This window comes from Terrapene carolina, unplaced genomic scaffold (genome assembly GCF_002925995.2).
Source record: "Terrapene carolina triunguis isolate 2854851 unplaced genomic scaffold, T_m_triunguis-2.0 Scaffold88, whole genome shotgun sequence".
NCBI classification, from domain to species: Eukaryota; Metazoa; Chordata; order Testudines; family Emydidae; genus Terrapene; species Terrapene triunguis.
The window spans coordinates 7,214,530-7,230,818 of record NW_020664439.1 but is presented as its reverse complement, the minus strand read 5'-3'; the positions used below and the strand labels follow the sequence as shown (position 1 = coordinate 7,230,818).

At 44.9% G+C, this 16,289-nt stretch overlaps 1 protein-coding gene across 1 annotated transcript in view; it reads right to left on the bottom strand.

Moving 5' to 3' along the window:
- Positions 1–1,324: 1,324 nt before the first annotated feature.
- ST6GAL1 (ST6 beta-galactoside alpha-2,6-sialyltransferase 1) overlaps positions 1,325–16,289 on the bottom strand; it is a 64,931-nt gene continuing 49,966 nt past the window's right edge. The window contains exons 6-7 of the mRNA XM_029911133.1: positions 14,615–14,789; positions 1,325–4,416 (exon numbers count right to left, since the gene is read on the bottom strand). Coding sequence (XP_029766993.1) covers positions 4,175–4,416; positions 14,615–14,789 — 417 coding nt within the window. The 3' untranslated portion in view covers positions 1,325–4,174. The remainder of the gene's footprint in view (positions 4,417–14,614; positions 14,790–16,289) is intronic.

Here is a 16,289-nt window from a genome sequence, read left to right as displayed (position 1 = left end):
TAATGTTGATAAGAAAGTATGTATTACTAATTGTGGTTTTATCCTATATAAGCTCCCGTATTTCATCTGTCGGGGGTGGGGGGGTGGGAGGGGTTCGGCTGCCTTGGCTGACTCCCCCATGCATGTTTGATTGATCAATAAAGGAGACTCAGGCTGTCTGATCCAAAATCAACCGTGTGGTCAATTTTCCACAACAATGGCAAAATGATTGATTTTGTGGGATGAAGGCCAGTTTGCAGGAACTAAGGGCACTGTATGGATTGTCATAGACGAAGACCCTAATTCTGCCTCCGTCATGCTGAGTACTACCTTGCTTACCAGACGGTCCCCTCCCAGGCTGCATTAGGAAGGTCCCATCCAGAACCCACTTGCTACCTCACTGGAGACATTCACCAGCAGCCACTTCCCCAAGAACCAAGACAGGTCCTATTCCTGTCAGGATGTTGCTTTCTCTCTAGAAGCCCACAACACATCTAGCTTCTATCATGTTCTCCCCCTTACTGGGGAAAAGTTTGCTTCTTATATCTGGCTTCCCCTTTCCCAGCAGGCCTTGCTTTTCATCTACAATTCCCATAAGAACTGGGAATCACATCTCCCAGAATTCCCTTGCTATGCTGGCCTGGCTCCAGGCCTGAGTTTACAGGGACAGCACACCCTGTTTCAAATGGTTATATATGACAAATAAGGGTCTAATTCTGCCTCCTTCATTTGTGGAGGAGTATTTTAGCACACAGCTAGTCCCACCGACTTCAATGGGGCTGCTTGCAGAGTGACGTACCCTTAAACATAAGTAACAAAGGCAGAATTGGGCTCTGAAATAGCATGAGTAGGCTAGATTGCATCTGGTCCCTACTAGATGTTCTACTGCCCCACAAGCAACACAGAGGATGGGATGGGAATCCCCAGGAACTGGCCTGTGGTTCTGCTCAAACCTGGGGAGAAGGAGGTGTAAGGAGCTTTCCCCATTTGTTTGGCCTGTATAAATACCAGACAGAATTTCAGTCTGTGCTCAGGGAGCTGCCTCCCTGCTCCCACTCAAAATCAGCAAGGAGGAAGGTGGGCTGGGGCTCTACCTTGCTCACCCAACATCCACAGAGCCAGCCAGACACATGTAAGAAAGTGAGCTGCATCTAGTAATGGAGTGTAGTTTTGTGGACACTACTTGTGCACCTCTCAGAGTTCCAGCAGATTTTCTAATAGACAGATAGGGATGTCAGCAAGAAAGATGGGAGTGGAATGGAGTTATCTGATCTGAAAGATTAATTCAACCAGATTCTGAAATAAGGACTTCAGCGGCCATGGAATTGGTAAACATTTGCCCATATTTATTTTTTAAAAAGCCACCATGTTACAGGTACTCCCTTCCATACAAGGTCCAGTATAAGAATGGAGTTCAAAGACAGTGTAATGATCAATGCAGGCAGCACCTCCACCAACAGGTAGTGCTGTGTCTTACCTTAGTGGTGTTGTCTTGTTTTGATATTATGTTGTCATCTTGGCTGGGGTGGAGATGGCGCTAGGAGAAAATTGAGTCCTGTGTGTGCTGAAGTTTTTATGTAGTGTCCCAAAAAATCCTTGTTGACCTGGAGGCAAATATTGTGCAATAAACGTGATTCAAATTCCTTCTCCTGTTCATTGAAGATGCAACTTGGCAGGCTGAACTGTCACATTATTTGCAGCACCCCAATACATCCTTTGATTTCTATAAGTGAGTAATACCGTAGAGTGGTGAGGGGATGTTTGCTATGTCTCTCCTGAATTATTCTTTCTCTCAAGCTTTTGCAAGCCCATAAATGGAAGGGAGGAAAAGGAGGGGAGAGAAATTAAACATTTAATATCCTCATGTTAGTTTAATTTAAGAATGATACAGATAGCACCTCTTTAAAAAAAAGACAAACTTTATTACAAATTGTACATCTTCTTTGGATCCTTCAGTATTATTTCAAACTATTTTAAAAGATCAGTGTTCAGAAAATTTTTAAAAATGATGAGTTTGGTACTTCCACTTAAAATTTAAAATACTGCTACATAATTAATGAAAATAGCTTGATGGTTTCATTCTGCACAACAATGGAAATTGGTAATGAGTTACAGATTGGAACTCACTACTACCCAGACACAGCCTTTGCAGAACTGTACAGAAATTTAAAAAAGCATTATTTAAATGTTGGACCAGATTCTGATCTCGTATACACTGGTGTAAATCCACTGTAGCCTCTCTAGATTTACACTGGTTTGCGGAGATCAGAATCTGAGCCAATGTCTTCACAAGGTTTTATTAAAAGCAATAGGAATTCTCATTTTACAAGTACCATGATGCGAATTTTCTCACTAGGACTTTATTCGGCTAAGCCCTGATCTCGCAACTGGATCTGCACAGAGCCCTACTAAAGTCAACTGGTCTTCACATGGGATGAAAGGGTTCCTCTGTAGATCCAGATCAATGGTGGCCAAGCTCTCCCATGAATCCAGTGGGACATACAAGTTTAACAGAAGGCAGAATTTAACCCAATGGGTTCTTCACAATGGGAACAAAGTCTGTTGCTGTGCAACTGTTTTCCTACCACAGTGATGCATATTATGGACAGCAAAAGTAGCATCTACTTCTTACACCTAAAACCATTAAAACCCATATCACTCAAAACCAGATACATGACATTACCGACGGAAAGTTAAATAATATCAACTTTGTCATATATATAGGTAGGATCATGAAACAGCATATTAATTGTTGAGCATTTGTACTTCCTATCAGGTGTTGCCATGGTTACACAGGCACAATGCCATGGACCTGAGTAGGGTTACACCAGTGTACACAACAGAAGAGTGTGACCCGGTGGCTTCAGCTTGGAAGCGAAGATCCTATGAATCTGAACCATGAGAAAAGGGATAGTGGATCTGGAATAGGTGAACAGAGGGAAAGGAGACAAACCGAGGTGACCCACTGCCCAGACCAAAGAAAAACTATGATTGGGGGAAATCAAAAAGACTACTCCTTCCATGAACTCTGGGGACAAAAATCACATCAAGGGGGCAGGAAGGAGTCAAAAAGCTCTGCCCACCTCCCTTTTGCACTGGCTTGAAGAGCAGAGTGCAGCTCCCCCTTCCCAGCTGCTATTTCAAGAGATAGTGTAATGTGCTCATTCTCTGTGCACTTGGAAAGGGTGTATGTGTGTGAGAGAGAGAGACACTATCTGAATGTCAGGAATAGCTAACAGAGGTCAACTTGGATAGCTGATGAAACCTAGAAGAGGAGATCTGGTCTGCGGCTGGCTAGTAGCCCCATGGCTTATTTAGTTGCCTGTGACTATGTAGCATTATTGTCCTAAATTACTAATGGGGAGACTTTCACAGGGCCCAAATGGCAACTAGGCACCAACCCCCATTACAGTTGCAAACTGCGATTTATGCCTTTCAAAAGTCTTCCCCAAAATGATTTGGAATTAAAATATCCTGTTTCCCTAACAGGATGTTACATTGAACAAACTGGACTGAGTGGTCACCAGACATTTAAATTCAATTTAGCAATTCACTGAACATCATAATTTTTACAAAGGTAAAAATTTCAAAATAAATCGACACTGAACAATTCCTCCTTGATTTGGCAGAATCACCATCACAATTCCAGACTATAAAGGACTGTTTCTCGAGGTCGTTAGGACTATAATTAAAGTAATAGATTTTAACATGTTGAATTACTGCCTATCTTAACAGGCAGCCTTCACAGTGGGTCCATAATGGTAGGCCTGTCTTTAAAGATTCCAGAACTATGGGATTATTTTTAGCCATTCTTTTATAAAATGGGCCAGATTTTCTGCTGGCATAATGCCACTGAGTTCAGTGGAGTGACACCAGCAATATGTTGGTTTACACTGCATAGAAAACAACTCAGGTGGCCAATTGCAGCTGAAGGTACTCAGCCCCTCAGACCCACTAATCTGACTGGAAGTTCACACAGTAGATATTGGATAATTGTGGTGGAGGATGTGTAATGCTTTCTGCTATTGTACAGATCGGAGAAGTTGCATCACAGGAATCCTAAGGGGTGTAAGGTGTGCATTATGGAAGAAATGTCAGGGCACATCAATGTTTAGGCCTAACAATCTCAACAGTATCCTTCTAAAAGTGCCTTGAAAATCAACAGAAGTATCTATGCACAGTAGAAGTTGAGTTGCTAACAGTGCATGTTTCTGAAACCGGGCAAAGTCACTTTCCCATGGGTGTAAATTAACTCATTTTGGCCTTGATTAATGTGCTTCACCAAGTTTTTCTCAAACAGCAGTGGGTGGTAAGCACCCATGGTGCAGGCGCGGTCGTGGTATCTCTGGTAATAGTGGCAGATATCTGTCTGTCGTTTGGAAGGGAGGAATTCATAAACATCCACTTCATCACAGAGGGTCATCATGATCACAATGCCTGGCAGGGGGAGAGCAAGAACCAGTTAGTCAACCTGGGAGCAAACAGGTTATGAAACAAACCATCTTCTTGCTTAAATGTGAGGCAGGAGGTTTAAGCGAAATATCCCCTTCTGTCTCCAAAGATGGGAGGCGGTGGGGTTTCCCTGCAAGAAGTGTTCTTCGTAATGTTCAGACCACATGGAGAGGGAGAAAAGGCTATGACTGGAGGAGGCTATTTTCTGAAGCTCCTTGAAGTCTGCACAATTGTTGAGCCACTCGCTCATTCACATACAAATTGGTTACACCTCCAAAATCACAGATGCTGTGACTGGCATCTGCATCCTGCTAGACACAGCACAATCTGCCCCATTAAAGCCTCATGAAGATACTGTGTGACAGCAATATGCCATGAGTTATAAGATCAGCATTAAAAAATGCTACTACTTCTTGATAGCTGTGTGAAAACTTGCTGAGTAGCCAAGCATGCACTATATCAGCGGTTCTCAAACTGTGGGTCGGGACCCCAAAGAGGGTCACAACCCTGTTTTAATAGGGTCAGTAGGGCTGGTTTAGACTTGCTGGGGCCCAGGGCTGAAGCCAAAGCCAGAGCGCAACCACTCATGGCTGAAGCCAAAGCCTGAGGGCTTCAGCTTCGGCCATCGGTGGCGGGGCTCAGGTTACAGGTCCCCCGCCCGGGGCAGCGAGGCTGGGGCTTTGGCCCCCTCACCTGGGGCAGTGGGACTGCGGCAGACTCAGGCTTCGGTCCTCCCTCCTATTTAACTTGGCCAAACTTGCCAGTCTCAAGTCTAGGGTAGGGTTTTGTGTTGTGGGGGAGGAGTGCAACACCTCACCTAATGAATGCACAGCCATTAAAATCACAAGTCTAGAGAGGGCTTGTTTTGCAGTTCAACACCGCTGCACAGTATGCTACTGTTCAAGCTCAAAGCAATTTCCCTAGATGGAGCAGTGTTGCCCTCATGTGTCTTATGTGAAGTATACAAGCAATTCTAGAATGCAATTAATAATGATAATCATCCAGATTCCGTGGTATGTTCTGTGCAAAGCAACTGTTAGAGAGGAAACAATTAATCCAGGTTTACAGGCTGCTTTACATTGCTAAAGCATTGCAAAGCACCCAGGGCATACCAGGGAATCTGGATCAATATTTATTTTCTAGCATCCCACTGAATTATGCTGAGTTTCAGATCTGAATAGATTTGTGACATCTGGAAGGACGACTAGGGAATCTACTAATGCTACACAACAAATTCTTTTTAATTTCGTGACTACTTTGTCAAATTGTATTCCCCGTTTTTAAAAAAAAAATTTTTTAATCAGAATTTACCATAAGTAACTATTTCCAGTTACATGGGGCCTTCCAAAGGTTCCCAGAGCACACTGAACAATTTAAGCTTCATATCATCACTGGGATATACAATGTAGTTGTAGCTGTGTTGGTCACAGGATATTAGAGAAACAAGGTGGGAGAGTTAAGTAGAGGTTACTTACTGCAACTGAAGGTTCTTTGAGATGTGTGGTCCCTATCTGTATTCCACACATGGGTACACATGCACGCCATGTGCCTGAGTACAGAAATTCTTCAAAGCAGTCTCCATTGACCCGGCACATGCACAGTAACTCTCCTCATGCTCCCGACCGAGAGTATAAGAGGCAGTGTGGATCAACGCCATTCCAGTTCCTCTTCTTAGTGCAATCCAACGAGATCCAAAGCAGAGAAGATGGAAGGCAGGTAGTGAAATACAGATAGGGACCACACATCTCAAAGAACTTACAATTACAGCAAGTAATCCTCATTTCTTCTTCGAGTGCTGGTCCCTATGTGTATTCCATATCTGGGTGACTGTCTAACAGCATTCAGACCAGAAGATGATGTGAGGAAACTGACAGCAGAGAGGTTTGTAGTACTGCCGTTCCTACAGCTGCATTCACCATTGCTGCTTGAGTTAGAGAATAGTTTAATGTCAAAGTATGAACGCCCTGTAGATGTCCTGTAGTGGAACATCCAATAAGGATGTCGGGGAGGCAGCTTGTGTCCATGTGAAGTGAGCTGTGATATGCCCAGGATGGGGGAGCTTCGATGTTTTGTAGTGTTCAGAGATGCATCCCGAAACCCACTTAGATATCCTCTGTAATGATATAGCTTGTCCCTGTGACCTTTCTGACACAAGAACAAAGAATCTCTGAGATTTTCTAATGGGTTTGGTTCTCTGCAGGTAGAATGTCAGGACGAGCCTGATGTTAAGGGAGTGAGGTCTCTTTTCTCAGAAGAAGCGTGGGGTTTTGGGAAGAAGAGGAGGTTACTCACCCTGTGCAGTAACTGACGTTCTTTGAGATGAGTGTCCCTGTGGGTGCTACACTCCAGGTCAAGGTGCGTCCCAGTGCCTTTGATCGGAGATTTCTACAGTAGTACCTCTATGGGCCATGCATGTGCTGTGCCTGCCTCACAAGCTGTCAGTGTTTGAATAGCATGTGCATGGCCTGGGCTCCTCAGTTCCTTCTCTACAACGGAGTGCGTTCCAGATTCCGAAGTAGAGGGGAGGAGGGCGGGTAATGGAGCACACACAGGGACACTCATCTCGAAGAATGTCAGTTACTGCACCTGGTGAGTAACCTCCTCTTCTTGTTCGAGAGAGGTTCCTGTGGGTGCTCCACTCCAGGTGACTGAAAAGCAGTATCCCTTAGGATGGTTGGGACTTCGGATCAGGTAAGAAGGCTGTTGACAAGACAGCTCTACCCATCTTGATGTCGGATGCTGCAGTGTGCATGAGAGCACAGTGATTGGCGAAGGTAAGGTTTGATGCCCAGGTAGCTGCCTTGCATATGTCAGAAAGCGGGACATTACGGAGCAAGGCAGTGGAGGTGGAGACAGCTCTAGTGGAGTTCGTCCTAATTGATGTAGGAGGGTGTATTTGCCTCATTTGGTAACAAGAGACGTATGCAGTCAGAAATCCATTTGGAGAGTCTGTGTAGAAATAGCCTTTCCCTGTGATCGCTGAGTAGCAGAGACAAAAAGTTTGGTTTTTTTTCTAAATGGTTTTGTTCTATCCAGGTAAAAGGACAGTACCCTGCATACATCAAGAGTGTGCATTGCTGCTTCAAAAGCATTAGTGTGAGGTTTTGGGGAAAACGTTGGTAGGTGTATAGGCTCACTGAGGTGAAAGGAAGAGTGTATCTTAGGTAGGAACTTTGGATGTGTGCAGAGTGTGACCTTATTGCAGAAGAACGTGGTATACGGAGAGTCCGCCATAAGCGCTCCCATTTCTCCTATTCATCTGGCAGATGTGATTGGTATCAGGAAGGCGGTCTTCATGGATAGGTGGAGAAGGGAGCAGGTAGCCACTGGTTCACAGGGTTTGTCCATCAGGGTTTTGAGGACTAGGTGTAGGTCCCAGGGTGTAGGGGGCGGTTTTACGTCTGGATATAACGTCTGGATACCATTCAGGAACCTTTTGGTGATTGGATGGGCAAAGACTGTAGCATTGTCAATCTTATGGTGAAATGCAGTGGACCTTGAGTGAGCTCGTGGAGAGACCAGATGTTTTAAGGTGTAGCAGGTAATCTAGTATCATTGGGAGTGAGGCGGAAACTGGAGAGGTCTGTTTGTCAGTGCACCAAGATGTGAACCGTTTCCATTTATGCAGGTAAGTAGTGCACGTGGTATGTGTTCTGCTGTGTAGTAAGACTGTGTGCACTTGGTCCGAACAGGTTAACTCCTCATTAGAGAACCATTGATTAGCCAGGCCCTCAGGTGGAGACACTGTACGTCGGGGTGAAATAGCTGTCCCTGGCGTTTTGATAGGAGGTTGCTGAGCGGGGGAAGGGGAATCGGTGGCTTGACTGACATCCATGTGAGAAAGGGTGTCTGGACCATGCTGGGGCTATTAGAATGATGTTGGATCTGTCTGTTCTTATCTTCTGTATAACTCTGTTCAAGAAAGGTATTGGTGGGAACACATACACGAGAGTTTCGTTCCATCGGAGCATGAAGGCGTCTCCTCAGGAGTGTTTCCCCAGGCCTGCTCTGGAGCAGAATGTTGGGCATTTTTTGTTTATTGCTGTGGCAAATAGATCCAGTTGGGGATAACCCCACTTCTGGAAAATGTTGGATAGAATGGTGTCATTGAGTTCCCATTCATGTGTATGGGGAAGGATCGACTGAGCTCGTCTGCAGTGGTGTTCTGAGAACCTGGCAGGTACGAGGTGGAGATATGGATATTGTGTTGAAGGCACCAGTTCCATAGTTTTACCGCCTCTGTGCAGAGGGAGTGGGACCGGGCTCCCCACTGTCTGTTGACATAAAACATGCACGCGATGTTGTCGGTCATGATCTGAATTCGGCGGTTTTGGATAATGGGAAGGAAATGGAGGCAGGCATTGCATTTGGCCCTGAGCTCTAGCAAATTTATGTGAAGCTTGGTTTCTGTAGAGGACTGGAGGCCCTGAGTGGTGAGGTGGCCAATGTGCGCTCCCCAACCTGTGAGGGATGCATCTGTAGTGATGGTCATTGAAGGGGGATCTTGTCGGAAGGGAACCCCAGTACAGAGGTTGATGGGAGAGGTCCACCACAGAAGTGACTTTGACTTTCGGGGGCATAATTAGTCCTTGACTTTCGGGGCCATAGTTAGTAATTTGTTTAGCCTGTGCGTATTCAGTTTGTATACCGTGGCTAGACAACCCTGAAGGCATCGCATGTACAGGTGAGCATTTGTGACCACAAATGTGCAAGCGGCCCTGTGTCCTAAGAGCTGCAGGGAATCTCGGACTGTAGTCTGTGGGCTGGCACGTATCTGGGTAATAAGGGTGCCCATTGTGTGGAATCTGTCCTGGGGAAGAGAGGCAAGACCACTGGTGGAATCGATGTGGGCGCCGATGAAGTCAATTTGTTGGGTAGGTTGTAAGGTAGATTTGTTTTTGTTTATTTGCAGACTTATGGTGCGGAAGCAGTGGAGGGTTGTAAAAGTTGTGCGGATTGCTTCCAAGTGAATGGGGGATTTGGGGAGACAATCGTCCAGGTAAGGAAAAATGAGGACCCTTTTTTTTCTGAGATGTGCTATTACAACTGCTAGCACCTTTGAGAAGACACGCGGTGCAGTGGAGAGGCCAAATGGAAGGACTCTGTATTGATAGTGTTGCACTCCCACGGCAAATCTGAGGAAATGTCGATGGGCAAGGTGGATAGTGAAATGGAAATATGCAACTTGGAGGTCGAGGGTTGAAAACTAATCTCCCTGCTCCAGCGTCGGAATTATCATTGGAAGAGTAACCATCCAGAATTTCTGTTTCTTGATGAAATTGTTTAAAGGTCAAAGTTCGAGGATAGGGTGCCATCTGCCATTTTTCTTTTCTGTCAAGAAGTAGTTGGAGTAAAACCCTTTCCCTCTGTGTTGAGGCAGTACTTCCTCTATCGCTCCTAGTTGCTTGAGGTGTTGTACCTCCTGACAGAGTAAATGTTTGTGAGAGGTCTCCCCGAAGAGGGACGGGGCGGGAGGGTGCGTGGGAGGTAAGAGAGGAAGGGGATGGCATAACCCGATCTGATAATTTCCAGGATCCATATGTCCATAGTGATGGCTTCCCAATTGGCAAGGAACGGATGTAGATAGTGTCCAAAGAAATGGATGGTTGGAGTTGGCTCTGGAGAGGGTGCGAGGCTTTCTATACCCTCGAGCAAGACCTCAAATTTGTTATTTGAGTTAGGAGGGTGGGTCACCATTGTTTGCAGAGGGCAACGTCGTTGGGTTCTGGGTCTATGGCATTGTTGTTGCTGCGTATATTGTCTTAAAGGTTGATGTTGCACAAAGGTATGGTAGCATGGTTGTTGATATTGCTGATACCTATATTGTCTCTTTTTTGTGACAGGTGTTTCGATGCCTAGAGATCGGAGTGTGGCGGATGAGTCCTTCATGAAATGGAGGACCTCGTTGGTCGTAGAGGCGAAGAGCTTGTCCCCATCGATGGGGATATCTTCAACAGTGTTCTGTATCTCCTTGGGAAAGGAGGAATAAGCAAAGGAATAATCATAGTTTGAGGTTTGCAGGTGATGCAAGATATTAGGTTACTCATCATGTAGAATCTGTCTGCAGGCAGGAAAGCTGTCATAGAGATTGAATCCAGCCGTGCTCCTATAAAATGTACTGTCCTGGTGGGTGACAAAAAGAACTTATCTTCGTTTATGCAAACACCTACAGTGGCAAGAAGGCACAAAGGAAACTCTGTTGCTGATATAACTTCTTGCCAATATTGGCCTACCAAAAACCAATCATCCAGGTATGGAAATACCATATATCCCTGATGTCTCATGTGGGCTGCTACCATGGTGAAAACTTTTGTGAACACATTTGGAGCTGCTGCGAGCCCACAGAGAAGGACACAGAACTGGTAGCGCTCTTGGTCAACCATGAAATGCAGAAATCTCCTGTGTGATAGGTGAATGTCCATGTAGAACCATGCTTCCTTTATGCTGAGAGCCGCAAACCACACTCACTCCTGAAAAGAGGTTTATAGATGCCAGTGTAATCATTCTGAATTTCAGCTTTTGGATAAAGATGTTGCATTGCCAAAGGTCCATGATGAGGTCCATGTCTTTTCTGAGGGTTAGAAAATATGGGGAGTAGAACCCTCTCCCTTGGTACTCCCTTGGGACCTCTCTATCACCCCCTGGTGTAACAAGGATTGATGAGAGGGGTCCCTGAAGGGGGGTGAGGCACGTGTTTTGTGAGGAGGGAAAGAAAACTCTATGGAGCATCCTATGTGCAAGTGTTGACATGCACATCAAAAATGGCCTTTGGCCTGTGGCTGGGAATACATGGAGGGTGCAGCAGTGAAGGGAGCTGAGAAATGAGACCTCTGAATCCTTTGTCACTTATGAGAAAGATTCAGGTGGATTCTGGTAGTATGGGGTATGCAAAGGGGATAGTCGTGGTCAAAAGGGCTATTCCTGGCATTTCCTCCTGCGGGCTGGTGTGTAAATCACAGGGTGGTTCTCAAGTCCTTTAGAGAGCATAGAGACTCATCTGTCTTTTCATTAAAAAGGCTGGACTTGTCAAAGATCTTGGATAGCATTTTGGACCTCTCTAGGGATGCCTGATGACTGGAGCTAGGAGTCCCTTTTGCATGACCAGTCCTGGGGCTAAAGATCTGGATGCTGTATCTGTGGCATCTACCGCAGCCTAGAGAGCCACCTTTGCTACCAGCCTCCCCTCATCCAGAAAGGACTGGAACTGGGCTCATTCTTCCATGGGGAGTTTGTCTTTACATTCTGTAGGCCTGGTGTAGGTGTTAAAATTGTATTTTGCTAGTAAAGCTTGGTAATCAACTATACAAACTGGAGGACTGCAGAGGAGAAAACCTTCCTACCCAGGAGGTCCACTCTCTTTGAGCCTTTATGGGCCAAAGTAGATTTTTGGTAGCGTGGCTGAGCTCTCTCTGTAGTCACCTGTACCACCAACAAGTTACGGGCAGGATGAGAAAACAAGAAGTCAGCATCCTTGGCCAGCACAAAATAGCATCTTTCTTTTTGGCATAGGGGCACAAGATGCTGTGTGTGCCAAACCTCTCTGGCTGGTTCTAATATGGCCTGATTAGTTTGGAAGGGCCACCCTGGTCAGTCTCTGTGGTTGTAAAATGTCCAGTAGTTGATTCTGAGGGTCCTGGACTTCCTCTAGAGGAATTTGTAGATCACTAGCAACCCTGTGCAACAACTCCTGGTATTGCTGGTGGTCATCCAGTGGAGAGGGCAATGAAGGAGTGACAGTGGTGTCTGGAGAGGATGATGAGGCCCCCATCGGAACCGGTTCTGGTTCTTCCTCCTCATACACATATGGAACCAGCTGATGAGAGGAGGAGGAGTGGTATGACTCCTGAGAGGGGTCCGGGCACCTGCAATAAGGAAAGATCCATTGCTCACGGTGGCCCCCTGAGGAATCAATATTAGGTGTCCCTTGGAGGGTCATAACCTGACAGATAATAGTGTCTCGGATGTCTGTTAGGGCTCCTGTGCCTTCGCAGAGATACTGGTGTAGCTATCTCCTCCAACTCCTCTGATTCCATAAGTACCGGGGCACTCCTGTGCGATGGATAGAGATGGGACTTCTCTTGAGACAATGGTAACAATTCCCCCTCCAGGATAAGGATGTCTCTCAGGACGGCAGGGCCCAAAAGGAGTGGAGACTGCAGGTAGGGGAAGAAGACATCCTCTGACGTTACAAAGGTCTCCACACAGCCCGGGGTCTGAGCAGTTCCCATAGAAACTCCTGAAGGGCCCAGTTCATCTGATGCAGCCAGTCTTTGGATAGATGAGATGGTACCTATGATGAATACTGTCGGAACCAGCAGCTCCTTCTTTTTCCTTGCTTCTTGAAACCCGGGACCCTGGGCACAGTCCAGGGACCGAGGACGATTTCCCCTGACTGGAGAGGGGGAGTATTCTATTCTATACTAACTAGAGTTCCTAAGCTAAGATATAAACTATTTACAAATACATTTTACAGGCTGTGCAATAGCAGAGGACATGATTCTGACTCAGACCATGGGGCAGTAAGAAGAAACTGGAGAGGTGTCGAGCCGCACTGCCTCTTATACCCTCAGTCAGGCGCATGAGGAGTGTTAATGTGTATGTGTGGGTCAACGGCCACTGCTTTGAAGAAACTCCAGACTCAGGCACTTGGCATGCATGCATACCCCTGGCGTGGCCTTAGCAGGTCAGATCACAGCCAGAATGGTTATGAGGGTCACTGCGCATAGGGCTTGGCCAGCAGGACCATAGCGGGTATGCTGGTCCCTAGGTCTATTCCACACATGGGAAGAATATCTTTTATTGAACCAACTTCAATTGGTGAAAGAGACAAGTTTTCAAGCTACACAGAGCTCTTCTGTAGAGATCACCTGAAGAAGAGCTCTGTGTAAGCTCAAAAGCTTGTCTCTCTCTCTCTCTCTCTCTCTCTCTCATCACTGGGAGACAGATTATACTCATTTTACAAATGGGGAAACTGAGGCATAAAAAGGTCAAGAAACTGAGCTGTGTAGGAGTCCTGCCTTCTCAATCCTTTGCTCTAATCAATAATCATTTGCATTGTGTTTTCCTTCTAAAATCAGCTGTTTCCCCCATTACACATTAGTGCTGAACATGAGCCAGCAATGATTTAATAGCTTGGAAGGCAGAAATATGAGTTTGTAGAAAGAAGCAAGAAGTCTGACTGGCAGAAATATAATCAGCTAACCTAACTTTGTTAAGGTCTAGTTCTGCACACCCATGGGGGGGAGGGGGGAGGGAATATCTTACAGTGTGAGTGCCCTCTTGCAAGCAGTAGGATGGTAACCAAAGCAGAACAATTTTGCCACCTACAAAGCAAACAAGACAACAACTCCACTGTAAGTGGTTTTCTTATAAATCGCTCCTTAGCGGTCGGTTCCTTTTCATTTTGTTGCTGATTAAATAAGGTTGTGAAAAGGAGAAAACCTGGCCACAATAGAATTTCTGTCTGGGAGGGAAATGGGCCTCTTCACTAATGTTTTGAGATCAGCACAAGGTGATGAAACAAAAGGGCTTTAAAATGAGGGATAAGGCTGGCTGAGGGGGAATTATTTACCATTTTTACAGTTATTACTGAGTTCTGACAACTTTTTCCCCTTATCAAATCTTTCTTTTTGAACTGTGCTTATCCCATAATAGGTAATGGCTCATCAATTTGAAAATAAAACTATTTGTTGACTGCAATAGTGAGCTGATAAATTTATTCGCTTGTTAAAATAAAAAAGCAATGAAAAGGAATAGCAGTGAAAGCCCTGAAAGACATCACTGTGCTTCATATCAGACCAGATATGAGTTGCTCTTTTCCTATTGGCCAGAAATGCTGGTCACCAGTAAAAGGTGATTGCACCTTTTATTGACAATTGACATTGTTGCACCTAACGTTCCAGCCTGAATCTGTGTTTAATCTGAGTATAGCTATTTCTGGAGTCAGTGCTACACAGAACAGTTTGAGAGCTGCTGCTGAGAAATGCTGTTTTCTAACATAATTAAGCTGCTGTTTTGAGATGGGAAACGTTGCATTTTACAGAAGTTGAACATTGTTAGGAATCTCCAAAGGGCTGCTTTGAATCTGATAAACAGAAAGCACGACCATTATCAGCTCTTCAATAAACCTAAGAGCCCCATTCAAAACTAATAAAGCCAAATATTTACTGCGCAGGTACATTACCAAGCATTCCAGAAGAAGGTGGATTGGGCTGAATTTCCTCCAGCGAGTTCTCCTGCAGAATATCCCAGAGCTGCCACTGCATTTTTGGGTTCAGGATATAAAAGGGCTGTTCCGGATGTCTAGTACGATACACCTTGTAGTTTGCAAAGAAACTGTAATCTGGTTTTCTGTACCACTAAAATAGAATTAACAAGTCAGATCCTTTCCCCTCCCCTCAAGGACAAGATCTCTCACAAAACACCTAAGGAATCTATTATTGTTCTGCACTGCTGTGGGATGCAGTAACTTATCTTTCATGTAACAGGTTGCCCTTCGAAATTCCACCTGCATTCTAATTCAGAGGGCAAGGTGCTAATGGAAGAGCTATCATGCAAGAGACAGGTGAGCCCATGGCACCCACAACAGAACACAAAAGTCTACAACAATATCCACTATGTAACTTTAAAGATGCTGTGAAAGAAATTTCTTTACAAGTGGAATGTAATTTGACATGCATATCACACCAGGCTGTATTGCAATTCATAAAGCAATGCAGAGAAATGGCATATCCTCCCCCCCCCCCCCGCCTTCTTGCAGTCTCTATTATAAGACACCCTCATACTGAAGACTCACGGGGAATCATCTCATCTTTTAGTAGACTGTTATGGAGTTCTAATCCTTCTAAGTTTCTCATCTCTAATGCATTAAGATCTTCCACATGTCAGTGGTGGGTGTGTCACTGATCCAGTTCACAAAAGTGTCTTACCAACTACTCCATTTTTATTTGCATTTAGGGTCTGATCCAAAATTCACTGAAGTCAGTGGAAAGAACTCCAAGGACTTCAATGGACTTTTGGAACATGTCTTTAATGTCTTCCTGATATTTAAATTGGGAGATTCAGGGAGAATATTTTGCTACATGAAAGCGAGCAGCCCACTAGCAATAAAATCTGTAAACGTTCCAATTTCTTCTCCTTTCCATTCCCAAACATTTTAGGAGATACTACCCTGTATCGTCTCTCCTTCTAGAATACCCAGCTGGCAGGACTGTTCATGTGGCCTAGAAAGACATTGAAAGGACAATCTTACGTGCAGTGAGTCATTTTTATACCATTCTTAATTGTTATATTAATCTCAGAGAACAAAAGGTCATATTCCAAGGCTGGTACACAAGCATCTTTGTCACAACATTGCATTAGAAGATGATAATGTACAGTATGTGCAGTGAACTGTAATTGTGTGTATTTGTGAGCTTTCAAATTTATAAGCTTTCCTCTCACTACCTTACTTCAGTAAAAATACTGAAGGAGGGCTTATGTTTCATTAAACTCTCGGACCATCTAGAAGAGAGGTTTTACTAGGCAATAAGTACCAGCCTAGCTCAGTAGAGGCTCTTAAGCATGCTAAATATATACCCTTGCTTCGTTGGGGGCGTAGGACTAGACAAAGGCTTGGACATTCAGATGACATTTTATAAGCAATGTCTCTGATCTAGGAAGTCAGGGTGTGACCTAAAGACTAAGGAGAGACAGCAGAGCTGAGGACTGTAGCAGACGTGCACTCCAAAGGATCAGCAACCCTTTAGAGATATAACTCTTTGTGTGTTACAAATAGCACCATGGGTTACTGAAGCTGCACGAATTTTAAAAATTGAATTAACTTTTCACTGTTTGAGGTTTGTTTCCCTTCTACATTG